General features: G+C 37.7%; 1 protein-coding gene across 1 annotated transcript in view; it reads left to right on the top strand.

Annotated features, from left to right (window-relative positions):
• Positions 1–17,916, top strand: part of GABRA2 (gamma-aminobutyric acid type A receptor subunit alpha2) — a 228,773-nt gene extending 210,857 nt beyond the window's left edge. The window contains exons 9-10 of the mRNA XM_044292642.1: positions 14,156–14,358; positions 17,138–17,916. Of these exons, the coding sequence (XP_044148577.1) occupies positions 14,156–14,358; positions 17,138–17,431 (497 nt within the window). The 3' untranslated portion in view covers positions 17,432–17,916. The remainder of the gene's footprint in view (positions 1–14,155; positions 14,359–17,137) is intronic.
• The last annotated feature ends 647 nt before the right edge of the window (positions 17,917–18,563 follow it).

The following is an 18,563-nucleotide window of genomic DNA, read 5'->3' as shown; positions in this document are numbered from 1 at the left end:
ACTTTACCACACAACGGCTATTAAGCCCCTTCCCCCCCCCCCACTAATACACAACAAAAAAAGGCTTTAGAACATACAACTGCGGTCGTGAACGGCAAATATAATTTTTTTTTGCCACAAATACCCACCAAAAAGGGCTTTAATTTTCTCACGTCTCCACACAACGGCTAATAAGCCCTTTTTGCTTTTTCCCCACTAATACACGCCATAAAGAGTCTTTAGAACATATAACTGCGGCCGTGAACAACAAATATTTTATTTTTCTTTTACCACTAATACACGCTAAAAAGGCTGTAATTTTCTCACTTCAACACACAACGGCTAATAAACCCCTACCCCCCCCCCACCCCCCACTAATACACGACTAAAAAAGGTTTTAGAACATATATATAACTGCACCGTACAAGGGCACCGTTTAAGACGTCAATAACAAGAACAGTTTGCTGGAATTACAGAGCTATTGCAAACCTGAAATGAGCAGCAGTTGGATCCCCAGTCAGTGAAGCAAGGTATAATAGCATTGTTCCTATTACCCAGGCTGTAACCTCCCCTTTTGAACCCTGTTCTGCTTCAATACTGTGTAATAATTCCTCCCTATCCTTCCCCAAAACTTCTAATGGTCTTTCCCTGAACTTCTTTTGAGCAAAATATAAGTTTTCAAGTCTTTCCTAATGTCTCTCCCTGCACTAAGTACACTGGAAAATGGCTGAATCCAAGATGGCGGAGGCTATTTATTGGGCTGTGACATCACAGGGCTGGCTGTCTGCTGATTGGCTGCATGCATGGTTTTGTGGGTGATCCCTCATTCCCAGAGTTCTTTGCTCCATGTCTTAACTAGTGTTGATCGCGAATATTCAAATCACAAATTCGCGAGTATTGCCACTTCGAGAATTTGCAAATATTTAGAATAATGGTGTTGATCGTGAATATTCTAATCATGAATTTATTGCGAATATCGGCAATTAGCAACATCCCTAGCAACCAGTAGGAAAGTTGCCTACCCCTTATTGTTGAGTTTTTTATCGCGAATATATTATATTGCAGATTTTCGCAATCAAGAAAATATTGACTGGAGATCACGAATTCTCGAATTTGCGAATTTATGGCGAATATTCTGCCGAAAATTCACAAAATATTGTGAATTCGAATATTGCCTATGCCGCTCATCACTAGTCTTAACATGTGCAGCAGCCATTTTAGAAAAAAATTTGATTTGTTACCACGAAGCATGAGTAAATTCGGATTCGGTGCAAATCGAATAATTCCTGAAATTCGGATTGAATTCCACTTCTTCAGCTTCGATTCGCTCATCTCAAATTATTATACTGTTTTAACCTTCTTTGTTTTATCTGTCTTTTTATACAATCTAATACAGAATACACGTGTATTTACAAAACAGACAACCTTAGCTACGTTTTCTACAGCTGGTGCATTGTTTTGTGAGCACATGCAGACTTTGCGCTGTATTATTGCTGATTTGTTGTGCAGTGATAAAGAGTCCCAGAGGTTGCTTTCAATGAAATCTCTCACCACACATTAAGATTCTTCCCATGTTTTGACTGTTATTGGAGATGTTGTCCAGACAGTGAAAAAGCGAAAAGTGTTTGTTTCACTTATTAAAATATATTCTTGAAAAGCTCTTGAGGATGTAACAGTTCCACCCCTCGGGGAAATGTGTCAGAATAAATAATATGTGTAGAGAGTTCAGTTTATATCATATGTACTGTATATATCATGTGAAGGGAAAACAGACATTTCACATATTTAAAATCAGCCTAAAGCAATGCTTAAATCAGATACAAAGTAGCAAACACATTTCATAATGAAAGATTTTGCTTTCGAACCACGTTGTGATTAAGCTATTTGGGACAATTTAGCATAAAAAAAAGTAATGAGAAAATGTAAAATGCAACTTGACAGTTAGCACAGTTCTATGAGGTTTCATCGGTCACTGGGAAGAATAGATATTGTGATAACAAATCAACACCAAATGAAGAATAGAGGAAAAGAAAGAAAGATACTAAGTCAGATTAAAAGGCAGTTGGAGTAAAAAGGGCGTCTGTATGCGCAGCGTGTACTTAGCGCATAACATCTGGACTGAATCCTTACCCATCATTTCAAAGGGTCTGTGTACATGAGCGTCATTTTTCATACATCATCTTTGCTTTCAGGAAATATCCCAGCATGTTCTATATTGCGCATTTTTCATGCAACCCATGCTCCATAGAAGAGAATGGGGCTTGCGTAAAAAATGGAAGGCATCTGGATGCAATGTGTTTTTTACTTATGGTTTCACTGCACACACTGATTGAACTTGCATGCAAAACTATCATTTTTTTTCCTGAACAGATCCTGATACAATCCGTATTGTTCGTGTGAAAGAGGCCTAGGGAGGTCTGTCACTGAACAGTTTTACATTACAGTACCTGAGGAGAAATCCATACTTACCTGCTCGCCATCGCTCCGTTCTGGCTCCATGGCTCTGGGGATCTCTTGTCTGTCAACCTCCACATGGACAGGGTCACATGCCCTGCTTCAGCCAATGACTGGTCTTAGTTTTGACGTGTCCCGAAGTGGCATGTGACCCAATAATAATGGCCGGTTGGGGACACATCACCACTGTTCCCTGTTGCCACCAGTGCCGGAACGAACACATTGAATGGAGCTTGAATTAAAGCTCTGTTCAAAGTGTAGTGGCTGGGCCCAGTTACTGCAGCTCAGGTCCCATACGGTGGAATTTCAGGATCCTTTATTCCTCCTGACAAAGGATTTTTTTAGATTTTAATAAGTTGTCAATAAGGAACTCACCTCAATTCTGCCAATGTCTATCCACAGATTGCAAGACTCAGCTCTCTGCTGGAAAGGAATTAAGTTGCTTTATCACATTTTAGGTTCTTATCTACAGCTCTATCCTGGTATGATCAGTGTCCCTAAGGTTTCCCAAATGATGTTACCTTCATGTACTGCAGTAAAGTCATTAATATGCATGAACTATTTTTACTTTACAATCCTTCCTTATAGTTTCCTTGGGGCTACATGCCAGAAGCTCTTTTAAATTGCAGTGTGTCTTCAAGAATCAAATGATCTAAGTGCAGTCTCTGTTCTCATTACCCACCAATGATATGTACTATATCTGAGTACATAGTTTATAAAGCAGGTAGATAGGTTGTTTTGATTAAGATCTGTAGACAGTTGGTATCAGACATGATAAATGGCTCATTAAAATTCTGTGTCCTTCAGGTTATTGATGGGCATGTTGGTGATAAATGCTGGCATTTAAATTGAGAATAGTTACTTCCTCATTCCGGGACATATAACCTTCTAGGACATGTTTGGTTCAATGTGCAGTGTTGGTAGCACCTTCTTCTATATTAGAACAGAATAGTCTATTCTATTTGTAGGAAGTTCTTCAAGTACATCATGTTCTAAAAGTTCCAGCTGAACATCTCCAAATCACTTCCAGACAAAGGTTTTAGAAGAAAATTTTAGAAACATTGTTTCTCTCTGTACATTTCCTTGTGGGATCATGGACAATGCATATGTTTTCAAAGCTGAACCTATTATTTTATTTCTTATTTGGTCCCATAAATACAATGTATTTCAGGAAAACATTCATGTACCCACCTAGAACCATAGATGAAAAGTAGCTCAGTAGCCTGGCTCTTGCATGTCTTTATCAGTCAAGAACATTTGAAGAAAGTATTTTTCATTTATAAGATATTAGCTCTACATAGTACGAGAGCAGTAGAACATTTCACTTGCTTTTAAAATACTGTAAATGCTATTTTAGAACAGACGAGACAAAAACAGCAGCACTTTATACAAATCCATAGCAATCTTTGATGGATGATATCTAATAGTCTGATTAAGGAGGCTGTCTGGTGAAGTCAACATCTGCCCAGAGGACAGGTATATGTTATAGATGAGGTCCTGGAGAACCATCCAGGAGCCAGGAAGCACAGCTGCTGTAATTTGGCTTCCGGTCTGACACTCTGAAGACATGCATTTTTCTCATGAATGGGCACTCATTTGAATGGTCGCTGTATAATATTACAATGGCTGGCCTTGGTTTTCTCCAGCAAAATCTGCGTTTTGCCAGTGATGTCTGGAGCCAGACAACACATTTGTTTCCCGCCAACTTTGTAAGTAGGAAAGTAGCCAAAAATGTCAATAAGTTAGTGGCACTAGAAATCATATGATTAATGAACGCAAATCACTGTTTCCTTTCTGAAATACACATTATTGTATCAGTTCTTAAAAGGTTGTTAGGTGTTATTTATTATGACAATATATATATATATATATATATATATATATATATATATTATTTATTTTTTTAGCCAGTTAACATAAACGGCAGTTAAGGTTGCTCTTTTGTTCTGTAATTGACCAAATGCTGTATGTGACAAATAGATTATTTGAATGGCAGTAGGTCATACTTAAGGTAGCTGTCAGTAGGATCCACCAAAATGTACCTGTTGTGTACAGTATGGCTAGGTGTGGGACCTATAGATGTGTTCTTCGGTACCTTTCCTCTTGACATAACATATCTTGAGATGTGTTAATTAAGATGATCAGCATTTAAAAAAACATTATTTTGCAATATTGTGTTATGGGATGTCAATCCTATATGTGTCTCTATGTGGCAACCCAATGGTGTTGTAAATTTGAGCCCATCAAGGGCTTCACTAGTTTTTCATAATATTGTGTTGAAGTGTTTTCACGAGAAATTGAAGTAGTTAAAGAGGTTATCCAACACATTTTAAACTATTTTTCTTCACATATCTGGATGACTTACTTCCCTTTCTATGAGTGGGCAGCAGCTACTCAAGCACCTGGCTCTCCCAGGATGCATTGCAATTTTCTCTTGTTAACCACATCCTCCCCTGCATATAATATATATATATATATATATATATATATATATATATATATATATTTATGATTTTTAATTTTATTTTTTATAAATTTAGAAGCAGGGTTGAATGAACTAAAGGTGTGTGGACAGCTTCTTTTTTCACTATTTGATCACTATTTTAGCACTGAGAGGATGCAGGAGGGAACATGGAAGCTGCTGAGCATGTTAGTCTATCTCTCAACACAGGAGAAAGTGGACCAAATGGTTAAACGACAGAGGTGCTACCAAAGAGAAAAATGTAATATACATAAAACAACCTTGCAATATTTTTATTGCATGTATATTGCAATAATACTTTATTTGAAATGTCCTATTCATTGCATAGTAATCCATTTTATGGGGTAACTCTTTTAAGCAAAGTTAAAAGGTTTTGCCATGATTGATGTAAAAATAGAAAGTCAGACATCATATAGTACACAACAATTTCTTTCTAACAAAGCATCAATTGCCTAAATTGCTTTGCTAAATATAGTTCAGGGAGTGGGTCCCTTCTCAGGTGGTGTGTCCTTTTTGCTGTAGCTCGTTCTCTGTAAATAACACAGCTTCCAACACAACATATGGCTGGTGCCAGTTGAAGAGCATGGGTGACTCCCTCAGTGAGGTGGATAAGAAATGTGGAAAAGAGCAAAAAGGAGGTGGTGCTATACAGACACATGTTATTTTATGGTAAAATTAATTATTTTATTTCATTTTATTTTATCTGGGTGGCTATACTATGTTTAATTACATGTAATTACAAAAGTATTCAGATCCAAATGCTGGTTTGAAAAATGTAGAATATGTTACGTGGCACAAACCAAACGCTTTAAGGTGAGGGTGGACCCGGGTCGTGTGTGTATTGACTCCCCTATCTTTATTTTATACTGGTAAAGGGTCATTCTAAATCCCTATCTAAATATAATGACTTTTCAATATGTAGCAGCTTAGGATAAATACTGTCGATGGATCATCATTCATCACTTTCTAAGTAGTCCACAGTCGTGGCCAAAAGTTTTGAGAATGACACAAATATTAGTTTTCACAAAGTTTGCTGCTAAACTGCTTTTAGATCTTTGTTTCAGTTGTTTCTGTGATGCAGTGAAATATAATTACACGCACTTCATATGTTTCAAAGGCTTTTTTCGACAATTACATGACATTTATGCAAAGAGTCAGTATTTGCAGTGTTGGCCCTTCTTTTTCAGGACCTCTGCAATTCGACTGGGCATGCTCTCAATCAACTTCTGGGCCAATTCCTGACTGATAGCAACCCATTCTTTCATAATCACTTCTTGGAGTTTGTCAGAATTAGTGGGTTTTTGTTTGTCCACCCGCCTCTTGAGGATTGACCACAAGTTCTCAATGGGATTAAGATCTGGGGAGTTTCCAGGCTTTTAACAGGTCAAGTCTGCCATTTTAACCCAATCAGCCTGACATAATGATCTCCAGCCTTGTGCTCGTCAACATTCTCACCTGAGTTAACAAGACGATTACTGAAATGATCTCAGCAGGTCCTTTAATGACAGCAATGAAATGCAGTGGAAAGGTTTTTTTGGGATTAAGTTAATTTTCATGGCAAAGAAGGACTATGCAATTCATCTGATCACTCTTCATAACATTCTGGAGTATATGCAAATTGCTATTATAAAAACTTAAGCAGCAACTTTTCCAATTTCCAATATTTATGTAATTCTCAAAACTTTTGGCCACGACTGTATATAGATTACTTGGCTTGTCCACTTAGGACAGTGATCCTTGATCCTTTTTCTTTGTTCAGTGTTCAGTGATTAGGGAATGGCTCATATGTACATCACATCAGGCCTCATTCACACGTCAGAGTTTTAGTCAGTGTTTAGTCAGTGTGCATTAGATCGTGAGGCAAAACAAAATGCAGGTCTAAAACACAGAACAGGAGCAAATCTTTCCATTATTCCTGATCTATGTGGAGGCACCACTCCTGGTTTTGGCTCACAATCACTAATACAAATCACTGACCAAAATACTAACGTGTGAATAATGCCTTGGACAGATGTTTTTTAAAATAAAACCATGATTGCAATTATCTGCTGCTGCTTAGTAAGAACAGATCGTTTGTTCTTTGATATACGTAACCTTCATGTCTTGTGTTCGGTAAAAAGTTGAATATCTGATTTCTTGAGATATAATAAGAGCTTTTTCATGTGCTTTTTAATGAACATGGGTCTGCAGGGTTTTAGATTTAGACAAAAGGAATGTGTTTAGACACAACACCGTATTTGTATTAAATAATAGAAGAGTCTTAGTAATATAAAACCTAGCTGTCACACAGTTGCACATCACAGCCATTAGACGTCACAGAGCTGTCTTGATTGGTTAAAATGTAGCCTCTTGTCCCATGGAATATATTCTCAGAGAAAGGTTCTGCAGATTGCAATCATATAGTATAGTCTGGCTAAAATAATGAGAAAAAACTGCATTAAAATATTTTCCATGTGCAATGTGTAGTAATTATAAGGTTAGACAATTTAATAATTCTTAAAAGGCCATTAAAAGGAAACATGAAAATGATATGGATGAAATAAACAGGAATCTAATGTATAAAGCTGAGTGTATGTCAGTCTGTATGTCCACTAAAGGAATCCGGACAGTCACATTTACAATCACGGAATTTGGCACACAGGTACATCAGGTGTCTGGGAAGGTTTTAGGCCGGCTCTCTAGCATGTACCGTTCCTGAGATATTCCCAAAAACTGCAATAGCCAATAGAAGCTTGGTCACATGACCCTTATCAGCGAATAGAAGCTTGCAGGTCCTTAGTCTCCACATACAAACAGTTTTACACCAGGTTTCCATAACAACCCAGCCTTTTTTTTCACTGGTGTAGGTCAGCTTTCAAGGGGCATGGCGCTGTGAGTGACACTGTTAAGGGAGCGGAGTGCTGTGGAGGTAACTGTTAAGGGGGCAGATAGGGTGGCCATTCAGGCCACCCAAAACTGACTTAAAAACCCTGCCCCCAGGTTCCGCTAAGCCATGACCCGACCCGGTTAGGCCACACACACCCCCACTCCGCAGCCGACGGGGATTGAAAAAAATGAAGGTAAGAATCAACTTCTGTTAGCTGCAGGGGTGAGAGGGAGGGTGACTTTCTCCCTGCAGCTCACTCTCAGACAGCACAGTGTTGCTGTCTGAGAGTGAGCTGTTCAAAAGGACATCCCTGTGTCCATCCAGGCCCTGCATCGGACGGAGGACAGGACTGAAAGCCAGACTGTCCGGCCTAAAACCGGACCTCTGGCCACCCTAGGGGCAGGCTTCTTTGGAGGTCACAGTTAAGGGGACAGTCCGCTATGAAGGTCAGTGTTAAGGGGCAGATTGCTGTAGAGGCCACTGTTAAGGAGACAGGGTGTTGTGGAAATCACTGTTAAGGAGATGAGGTACTGTGGAGGTCACTAATAAAGGGGCGGCCACTGTGGAGGTCGCTAATAAAGGGGCGGCCACTGTGGAGGTCACTGTTAAAGGGGCAGGCTGCTGTGGAGGTCACTGTTAAGGGGCAGGAAGCTGTGAAGGTCACTGTTAAAGGGGTGGGCGCTGTGGAGGTATCTGTTAAGGTAGCAGGAAACGGTGAAGGTCACAGTTAAGGGGACGGTCCGCTATGAAGGTCAGTGTTAAGAGGCGGGCTGCTGTAGAGGTCACTGTTAGGGGGGTGGGGTATTGTGGAGGTCACATTTTAAGGGAACGGAGCTCTGTGGAGGTCCCTGTTAAGGGGGCAGGTTATTGTGGAAATCACTGTTAACAAGACGGGGTACTGTGGAGGTCACTAATAAAGTTGCGGCTGCTGTGGAGGTCACTGTTAAAAGGGAGGGCGCTGTGGATGTTACTGTTAAGGAGGCAGGCTGCTGTGGAGGTCACTGTTAAAGGGACAGGGTACTGTAGATTTCTCTGTTATAGTGGATACTGTCGATATTTTTTTAACGACACACAAACATTAAATGAAAGAGACAAAATATACCTGTGTAAGTAAGACAATATAAACCAAACCAATGTAGATTGGAGCTCTCAATAATTTTAACTTTATTAGTATGGGATTTATATCAACAAGTGCCCAAGTATACTATGTGCTCAGTGGTTATTCAAAGGCATGTAATATGGTTCAATTTTACAATAATATCAATACAGTTGCACAGTTTTTGGTTCAGATTCTTATACAACACAGATTGCGCTGTATTTCGTAAGACATATAAAGGTATGATAAAACCTTGTAGAAATGAGTGGGTGATCTATTAAGGTTTTGTACAATTTGGGGGTCATACACTCTTGTGTAACTTTCCCACTCATATGTTAGTATCCATTACACACATAAATAGGCATATACGTATTTCTCTATACTGAGCTATTGTAAGACATATCTGGATGGATACTATTTGGATATTGTTAAAGCGGAGAAGAGAGTGGTTAAACAGTGGATAAGCAAGTAGTAGTAGTGGCTCTGACGATAGGGTGTGTTGCAGTGGTTTTCTCTAGCCATTGCTCCCTAGGGCTGGTGCAGTGAGAGGAGGGTGCACCCTTTCCTCCCCTGGGGGCTCTCCCTGTAGTTGGTGTTCCTGCTTGATGGTAGTTTGGGGTACAATTTCCATCAAATACCGATATCCACTTCAGTACATGTGAGTCATTCAAAATATATCAAATTAAGTCCAGCAAAAAGTAAGATCCTTAAAAACACACTTTAATTCATATAGTTAAAAAAATAACCCTAAAGTTTCCTAATACATTATTCTGATGATGGTCAGTTTGAAACCTGATTTCCTATACACTAAGATACTATATACTATACAACAGAATAGTAGCTCAGAGATACAGTACATCAGCACAGGGAACCATGAGGGCCAATTAGGGGTTTTAGCAGAATAGGTACGAGGACAGAGAGTCTCCACCTTTAGGGGCCATCTCTGGGCTAAGGGACACTTTAGGGTCTTTTACAGGGAAAGTTTTTTCCACCTCAGTGTTCCTATGCTGATGTATCTCTGAGCTACTATCCTGTTGTATAGTATATAGTATCTTGATCTATAGTAAATCAGGTTTCAAACTGACCATCATCAGAATAATGTATTGGGAAACGTTAGGGTTATTTTTTTAACTATATGAATTAAAGTGTGTTTTTAAGGGTCTTGATTTTTGCTGCACTTAGTTTGGGGTACAATTGCTGGTGGTGGTTGTATGGGGTGCCTGACAGGAAGTGTAGTAGTGCAGTGATCAGCATATGGTGTGGTAGGAGTAAGGGAACCAGGCCATAGTTAGAAGACTAAATTATCTTTTTAATTGACTGCAAGATAGGAGTTGTAGTACATCCAACAATAATTCATGCACAGTACAAATCCTTTTCCCAGATGGCGAGGTATGGAGGCTGACATAATGCCAAATAATGGTACTCTTGGTATGCTATTTTGCCAAAGTCTCTCATTGGAATCTCTGGCTGATAACTTTAATCTAGCAATTATGGCTGTAGTTTCCACTGCGGGATATAGGTCTTTAGAGGCATGTCTGGCCAGGACATGGTTAAGTGTGATGGGTGTCTAAACTGTATTCCCTCACAAGCAGCAAAATCTGGTTAGCTGTAGTCGCAGGTTACCTTGCTGTCTCCTATGCTCGGCCATGCAGATTCTAAGTTATTTTCTTTCTGTTTTTCTTGCCATAGCAGAATCAGTAACTTTCACAGAGATCAGTGAGTCTCCTGATCTTGAGGCCTAAGGAGAAGGAGCACATGGACTTACATCCACCTTCATGACTCACTCACTCTCTACAGTAGACAAGAGAGTAGGACCAGCCCACTCCTGCCCTTTCTGAGAGTGGAGGAATAGTGTGACTTTCCCTGCCAAACATACTAGGCCACGCTGGGTGTACATAACAGTACACAGCATAACAAACCATTTGCAGATACCCCACAGTACTGGGGTACTATAGAATTATAAAAATTCTCTAATTTAAACAGGTCTGTCATAATGACAGGTTCTTTTTAAATGCAAGCATAATACATTAATAACCCTCTTGAAAACTGACAACATATATTACCTATCACCTATTATCAAACAAAGAGCAATTAAATATAGAAATAATTGTTATGTGTAACTAGCTGTCATGATAAAACATGTGTCTTCCACCAGGGGGCCTTTATAATTGTTACTTTTATTACCGTACACCCTCAGTCTTTTCATGTTTTTTTTCCTTTATTTTTATGACGGATGAGTCACTGACAACAAGGCTATATTGCTTTGTACTTCTTGATTTGTCATTGTAGAATTTCTGCAAAGATTAATTTGCTGTCCTCCCACTCCTTCTTACCATTCTCAGTCTTATTTGATCATAAAAAGTAATCTTAGCCAACTTTATAAGGAAAAAGAATAGCAATGACTAGTTTTGATTCTGTTTCAGATTTTTAAGAAGTGTTAGTTTTCTCATGAGTTTTCTCATACTGATCTACCTGTCAACTGCACCTTGTGGGCATTGGTTCAGAAATCTAGCAATAGACTTAATACGTTAGTGAAAATCACATACCACATTTTCTTTTAGTTCACATTCAACTTATCATCTTATAATGGGACATGCGGCCTATAGCTCCAATAAAGGGCTGTGTATCCCATCCAGACAGGACTAGAACAAAGGGTAAGTAGGCACACATCCATATTACTCCCTAACACACCTGTATCTGTAGCCTGTATTTTCTATGAATATATATATATATATATATATATATATAGATATACATATATAAATAAAGATATATTATAGTTAAAGCAGTCTGGAAACAATTTAAAAATTAAAGACTTCTAAACCAGAATTTCAAAAGGCTGGCAGGAAATAAATGGAGTGTACACAAGTAGAGCCAAAAGTCTATTGCACAATATACACTGATCCCTTGACTTACAATGTACTCCATAAGAAATAATTTCAACTTACGATGGCCTCTCATTGGCTATCGTAAGTTAAATACCGTCTCGATGTACAAGGGTTCTGTGCAGTGGTTTAAATGTCGTTTGCCTTGCAGGCCACCAGAAGTGGGTCTCAGCAACATTCAGTGGCACATGTCGGTTGGCTGGAGAAAAAACTGTGTGTTTAATTACAGTACAGTATTTCCAATAGCCAATCAGTGTGTTTTACAGTGTACAATACTGTAAACACTTATTGGCTGAGGGCATGTCCCATGACAAGAACTTTTTTACTATGTATAGGAGGGGAATAGTGTCTGATCATTGGTGCGTCTGACCACTTGGACCACCGACAATCATCTGAATAGGTACCTATGTTCCCCTTTTTCACTGGAGCAACTCTGTGTGGCTGCCAGAGATAGTATGGTACAAGAGCAGTGCAGTCCCATGGAGCTGAATAGAGGAGCAGCGGACATGTATGTACTGTATGTCTGGTGCACATTTCAAATGGTAAACCATGGGCTCTTATTCTAGTGATTGACAGGGGGTCCATTGGTCAGACTCCCACCAATCACTTACACCCTATCCATTGATAAGTTGTATTCACGGGAGATCCCCTTTAATTTCAACTTCATGAGACCCAATAGGGGAAGGGACTGATGCAAGTGATGACAATTTCTGTACAATAGTGTATATGTTGTTATATAAATGCTTAAAAAATACTGTAAATTCACCTCAGCACATTTGGAGATGAGTCTAATGCCACAGTGCCCCCATAATGGAATAGAAAATGTCAGAGATATCAGAAGATTGGACAGAGCACTCCTGCATGATCATTATTCCGGGGAATGCAGCTGGTTTCTGTGACCAGTGCTGCATATTGGGGACATAAAAGTTGCTAATGGAGCATTACTGACCTATAACTTGGGACACCTAAAATCGATATCAAATCCTTGAACTTCCATAGCTTAATATATACAGCCTGATAGCATTTGTAGTTCAGAAAAATTATAAGTTAAGAACGTACTTTCTCTTTTTAACAATGGCAAAGTAATAACCATAATAAGGAAAACTAAATTAGAGTCTACGGTAAAATATTTCCAATATTTCTTCTTTTTTATTCATTTAAAATGAGTGATGCAATTTCCTATGAATAATTTAGGTTTGGAACAATTTCTGTGAAAAAAAAAAAACATGAGTAGAATATATATGTGAGAAAATGTGTAAATAAACCCACATTATTTTTGCTTCCACCAAAGCAGCCGGTTGACTGTAGCTGTAACAATAGTCCAGATGCATACGTGCATAATAATTTGACTACACGCATAGTTAACGATTTCTACACATGAATAATTTCATTATGGATGTAGAACTACACTTAAGACAAACATTTGGTATACAGTGAAACAGATTTTGTATTATCCCATTATTCTTCAGAGGTCCATCCCATCAGACATGCTGCTGTGAGAGAAAGAAATTGAATGGCTCTTCATTTTTATGGGTTTAAATGTAGATTTTTGTGTTTACAGATTATATTCTCTTGACTATTTTGGGGGTATTTGTAGAAGAATCCTTTCTGAGGCAGAGCTTTAAAGTTAATACTTTAAGTGGTTGTCCTATATCAGATCAATGGGAGTCTGACTTCCAGTGCCCCTGCCAATCAGCTATTTTAAGAGATTTTAGATAGACATCTGGTGACAGTATATATATATTTTTTTTAAAGCTGGTCCTTTTTCACCACACATCTCATGATATGTTGAGCCAAGAGGTATGGTATTGAAGGACAAATCTTGTAGTATTCCCTTCTACAATTTAGTTAACTAACCTTTTGAGTTGCTAACAAAAAGTTATTATTCATGTGGTAGACACAAAACCTTCAAAACTCTGCTTCTTGTACAAGGATCAAAATTCTAAAATTTGCCCTTAAATAATTTTTGTCATAAAACACTGACAAGTGCTATGTGGATATTGAGTGTCTGCAGAGGACACTGAAACAAGGTGCTGGTTTCCTTAAAAATGTGTTGCGAGCATGTGAGCAACAGGAAAGAACTAAGTCAGAAGGGGTTTGAAACATTCCTGATACTCTCTCCCCCCCCCCCCCAAAAAAAAAAAAACTTACACAGTTGTTACAAAATCCTCAGTAAAAAGTGCAGCATTTCAAAATTGAATCAGGTGATGGGCTCAGAAAGTTATGTGAAAACTATATACTGTATTCTCTTTATGTTGTAACCCTACTATCTTGTGTTATTCTATAGTAGAAGATTCAACAGATCTATTATCTTTCTTCATTGTAGACATTGTTGTGGTATAAAGTGCCCATATTCTGTAAAGATGTTGATTGATGTTTTGTTTTGCTTGTAGGTGTCACAACAGTTTTGACCATGACAACACTCAGTATCAGCGCTAGAAATTCCCTGCCAAAAGTAGCTTATGCTACTGCGATGGACTGGTTCATTGCTGTCTGTTACGCATTTGTTTTCTCAGCTTTGATAGAATTTGCCACTGTGAACTATTTTACAAAGAGAGGATGGGCGTGGGATGGAAAAAGTGTTGTCAATGATAAGGTAAGAATTTGTTTTTATAGTGCATCTTTTCCATCATCACACACTTAAAGGTTGTTCCAAATTTTCCAGTGTTTCCTTGTCTGTTAGCAATTTGTTTTGTTTTTCCAACAAAGAATTTATACATTTCTTTAAAAACATGCATTTTGTTTAAATATCTTTTGGTTCATATTATATATACATAAACATGTCTGATTCATATCCGTTTATCCATTTTATTTCTTGTTAGTCCTGCTGCCGTGGAACATGTTGACTACCCTGCATGGTTAGTACTTAGTAGCACCTCCTTTGGCAAGTATCACAGCTTGTAAATGCTTTTTATAACCAGCCAAGAGTCTTTCCATTCTTATTTTAGGGATTTTCATCTATTCTTCCTTGCAAAAGTCTTCCAGTTCTGTGAGATTCTTGGGCCGTCTTTCATGCACTGCTCTGTTGAGATCTAACACCATTTTTTTTTATGATGTTCAGATCAGGGGACTGTGAGGGCCATGGCAAAACCTTCAGATTGCACCTTTTGAGGTATTTCCAGGTTGCCAATTTGAAATGTAATTAAGAAATGTCAGTTAACAAGAACAGTGGAGGTCAAGAGAAGGTATGGAAGACTAAGAAAAATTTCAGAGACAGCTTGCCGGATTGCCAGAAAGGCAAATCAGAATCCCTGCTTGACTGCAAAAGACCTTCAGGAAGATTTAGCAGACTGGAGCTGTGGTGCATTGTTCTTTCGTTCAGCGACCCCTTCACAAATATAGCCTTCGTGGAAGAGTCATCAGAAGAAAAACTCTCCTGCACCCTCACCACAAAAGTCAACATCAGAGACAGATGCATTTTGGCAACAAGTTCTGTGGACCAATAAGGTTAAAATAGAACTCTTTGGCCACAATGAGGAAAAGTATATTTGGAGAAAAAAGGTATAAGAACAGAACACCTCTCTAACCATTAAGCATAGGGGTGGATCAATGATGCTTTGGGGTAGTGTTGCAGCCAATGACACAGAGAACATTTCACAGGTAGAGGGAAGAATGGATTCAATGAAATTCCAGGAAATTCTGGAAGGAAACATAACACCAACTGTAAAAAAGGTGAAGTTGAAATGAGGATGGCTTCTACAAATGGGTAATGATCCAAAAGAGCAGGGCATACAAGGCGGCCTACAAATCTCAAAGAACTGGAATACTTTTGCACGGAAAGACTCTTGGCTGGCTACAAAAAGCATTTACAACCTACTTGCCCAAAGTTTTGCTTCAGGCCCTTTTCCTTTTTGTTATTTTTAAAATGTAAAAGATAATAGTAAAACAGTTTTTTTTTTTTTTGCTTAAAATACAAAGGGAATGTGCCATCTTTAACTTTATGCCTTTTGGAGAACATTTTGTCTTCAACTTGCTTAACTGTTCACAGTAAAAGTAATTTCGACGAGGGGTGCCCAAACTTGAATAGCATCACTTCACACACAACTATTACTGTATTCCTTTTTGGACTTCAAGATTTGAGATTGGGTTAGATTTATCCTCCCTAATGGGTAACCTTTACTTATATAATGCCAACATATTCTGCACTTTTCACAATCAGAAGGTATATATGTGAAAAGACTATCAGACATTACAGAATAACAAATAAATCAGCATTTCAAATAATAGGAGTGATGGTCCTGCTCCCAAGAGCTTACAATCTATGAGCAAATGCGGTTGACGCCAAAGGTAAAAAATGGTTGTTTTGTGCAATGGTTCAGCCATCTTTTATAAAAGTGCAAACTGCATTAGCCAGTTACCAGCCAATATATATGACTGTGTACTGTATATGAAGTGCATAAAGTGTGAGGTGAAGTTTACTGTTAAATGAAGGAATCAGATATTAATGAAGAATAATATAGATTAGAGAATAGTTAGGTTCCATTTACAGGGCAGATTACTGGGACAGTTATTGAGAATAAACATTCATATAAACAATAATTCCAAATAATTGCTCCATGTAAATTTGCCAAAATGCATGCTTTCTTTGTGGTCTATCTTTATGCACCACATAAAATAATCACTTGTTGGCAGCACATTGCCCTATACAAAGAGAAATGTGCTATCAACAAATAATGAATCTGTATAGGGATTGTGCATTCGTATATATAGGGGATGATTACTAAATTTAAATTGTTCCTGGTTATTTCCGTGTGTATAAGCCCATGTAAATGCATGTTTTCTTTGTGGTCTGTCTTTATGCCCCTCATAAAATCATCACTTGGCAGAACATTGCCCTATATAAACAGGAATATGCTACCAACAAACCATGAATCTGTAAGGGAATGAATGATCGTAATTGAGATTGTAAATTCACATATGTACATAGGGGATTACTACTGCATGTAAATTGTTCTTGATTATTCCCTTGTGTATCAGCCATGTTAATGGGCTCTCTTCGATAATGCAATGTGATAGGACAGTCTAAAAAGATGTGTTTTTAGGACATGCCGAAAACAGTTTTTTTTTTAATTAACACAAAAACTCTTTCTCTGTTCTAGTAAATTCCCAGAGGCATTGTATTTTACATCTAGTAAATTTTGACTCTTTTCCCATTTATGTACTTGATTTGTGTTTTTTGTTTTCATTTTTATTTATTAGATTATTTTTTAGTTTTTCCATTTTTGTTTGTTTGATTTTTGGATTTACTTTTGCCTATTTTTTAATTAGAGCCAAGTAAATAGAACATAGAAAAACCCTTGAATAAAATATATTTTGTTTGTCTTCTTTTTACATAGCTAACCGTTTTTTTTTAAATCAATTTACTCTTGTTTTAGAAAAAGGAGAAAGCGTCTGTAATTAAGAAAAACAATGCCTATGCAGTTGCTGTAGCAAACTATGCTCCAAACATCACTAAGGATTCTGCTCTCCCAACTATATCAAAAAGTGCGACAGCAGATGCCAACAAAGCAAAACCACAGGAGGCAAAGAAGACATTCAACAGTGTTAGTAAAATTGACAGAATGTCTAGGATAGTTTTTCCACTCTTATTTGGAACATTTAACCTGGTGTATTGGGCCACTTATCTGAACAGGGAACTTGCCATAGAAGGGCTTGTCCTTTCCAAGTAGAATAGGCACTTTGTATGCTAACGATGTATTGGCATTCTCTGACTCAGATAGATTGTTTTAGTATGTATAACGAATAACCTGTGAATTGACACATGCAGTAAGCGCCTCTTATCTAAAAAGAGGGGGAAGGGGCTCTGTTAACTAGAATGAGCTTTGAATAGATACTGTAGCAGTTTTGACATATTAAAAAAAAAGAAAAAAGGTTTCTCCTTGACCGCAAAGTATTTTCACTTTGGATTTAGGTATTACTGCAGTATATGAGAAAAGGCTGCTTGTTAACAGAGAACACGTTCTACTGAGACAATTTTTGATTTTCTTTCTTGGGGATCATATTTTGTTAAGTACAATGTTAATCTTTTATATGAAAATGCAATGTGCTTATGTACTAAAGCCCTTCCTTTTTCCATACTTTAGGTGTACCATACATTTCACAGAAATTATTAAAACTAGAATTTGTCAAATTAATAACATTATTTTTTTTTCTTTGCTCAATACTAAAGGTTATGATTCCATTTGAGTAACATTGTGTCGTTGTGGTGTTTATCACGTTGATCAGGGAAATTTGTATGTCACAAACATTGAAACCTGTCTAAAATGTGCTTGTCCACTGGAGTTGCACTACGGTTCTGTTCATGCAATTGCCTTTTTTTAAATATAAATTGTCATTTGAATAAAATGTATTAATGAGAGCGTTATGTAACATGACAGGAGAAAGTGCTTATAGCTAATAGTATTGCTATAATGTTGTATAATGCTATTTTGCCTTTTCGATACGTTGTTATCCCAAAGTTTACCAAGTTTAAATGGGCATTCTGATTTGTTTACACCGAGGCTTTCTTTGTGGTAGCAGGTAGGTTCCAAAACCACAGGAATCATAGAAAGCTACAAAATAGTTTCATTAGCTTCAGTATGGTCTATACAGCCTCTATGTGTAATAATAGGAGCAGGCTAAACCACGTTAGAACTTCCCCAGAAAAACCTAGTAAATATCTTTATTTTATTTTTTTATTAAAGGATACATCCAACTTTGTTACATTATTTTATTGTTCCAATGCCTTTGGAAAAGGGAAAAAAAAGTAAACAATTCTGCTAATAAAAAAAATCCTAGTGTTTTTTGCATACAGCTCTTATG

This window comes from Bufo gargarizans, chromosome 1 (genome assembly GCF_014858855.1).
Source record: "Bufo gargarizans isolate SCDJY-AF-19 chromosome 1, ASM1485885v1, whole genome shotgun sequence".
Taxonomy (NCBI): Eukaryota; Metazoa; Chordata; class Amphibia; order Anura; family Bufonidae; genus Bufo; species Bufo gargarizans.
Note: the sequence above shows the minus strand (reverse complement) of the source record. Positions and strands in the feature narration are given on the sequence as shown.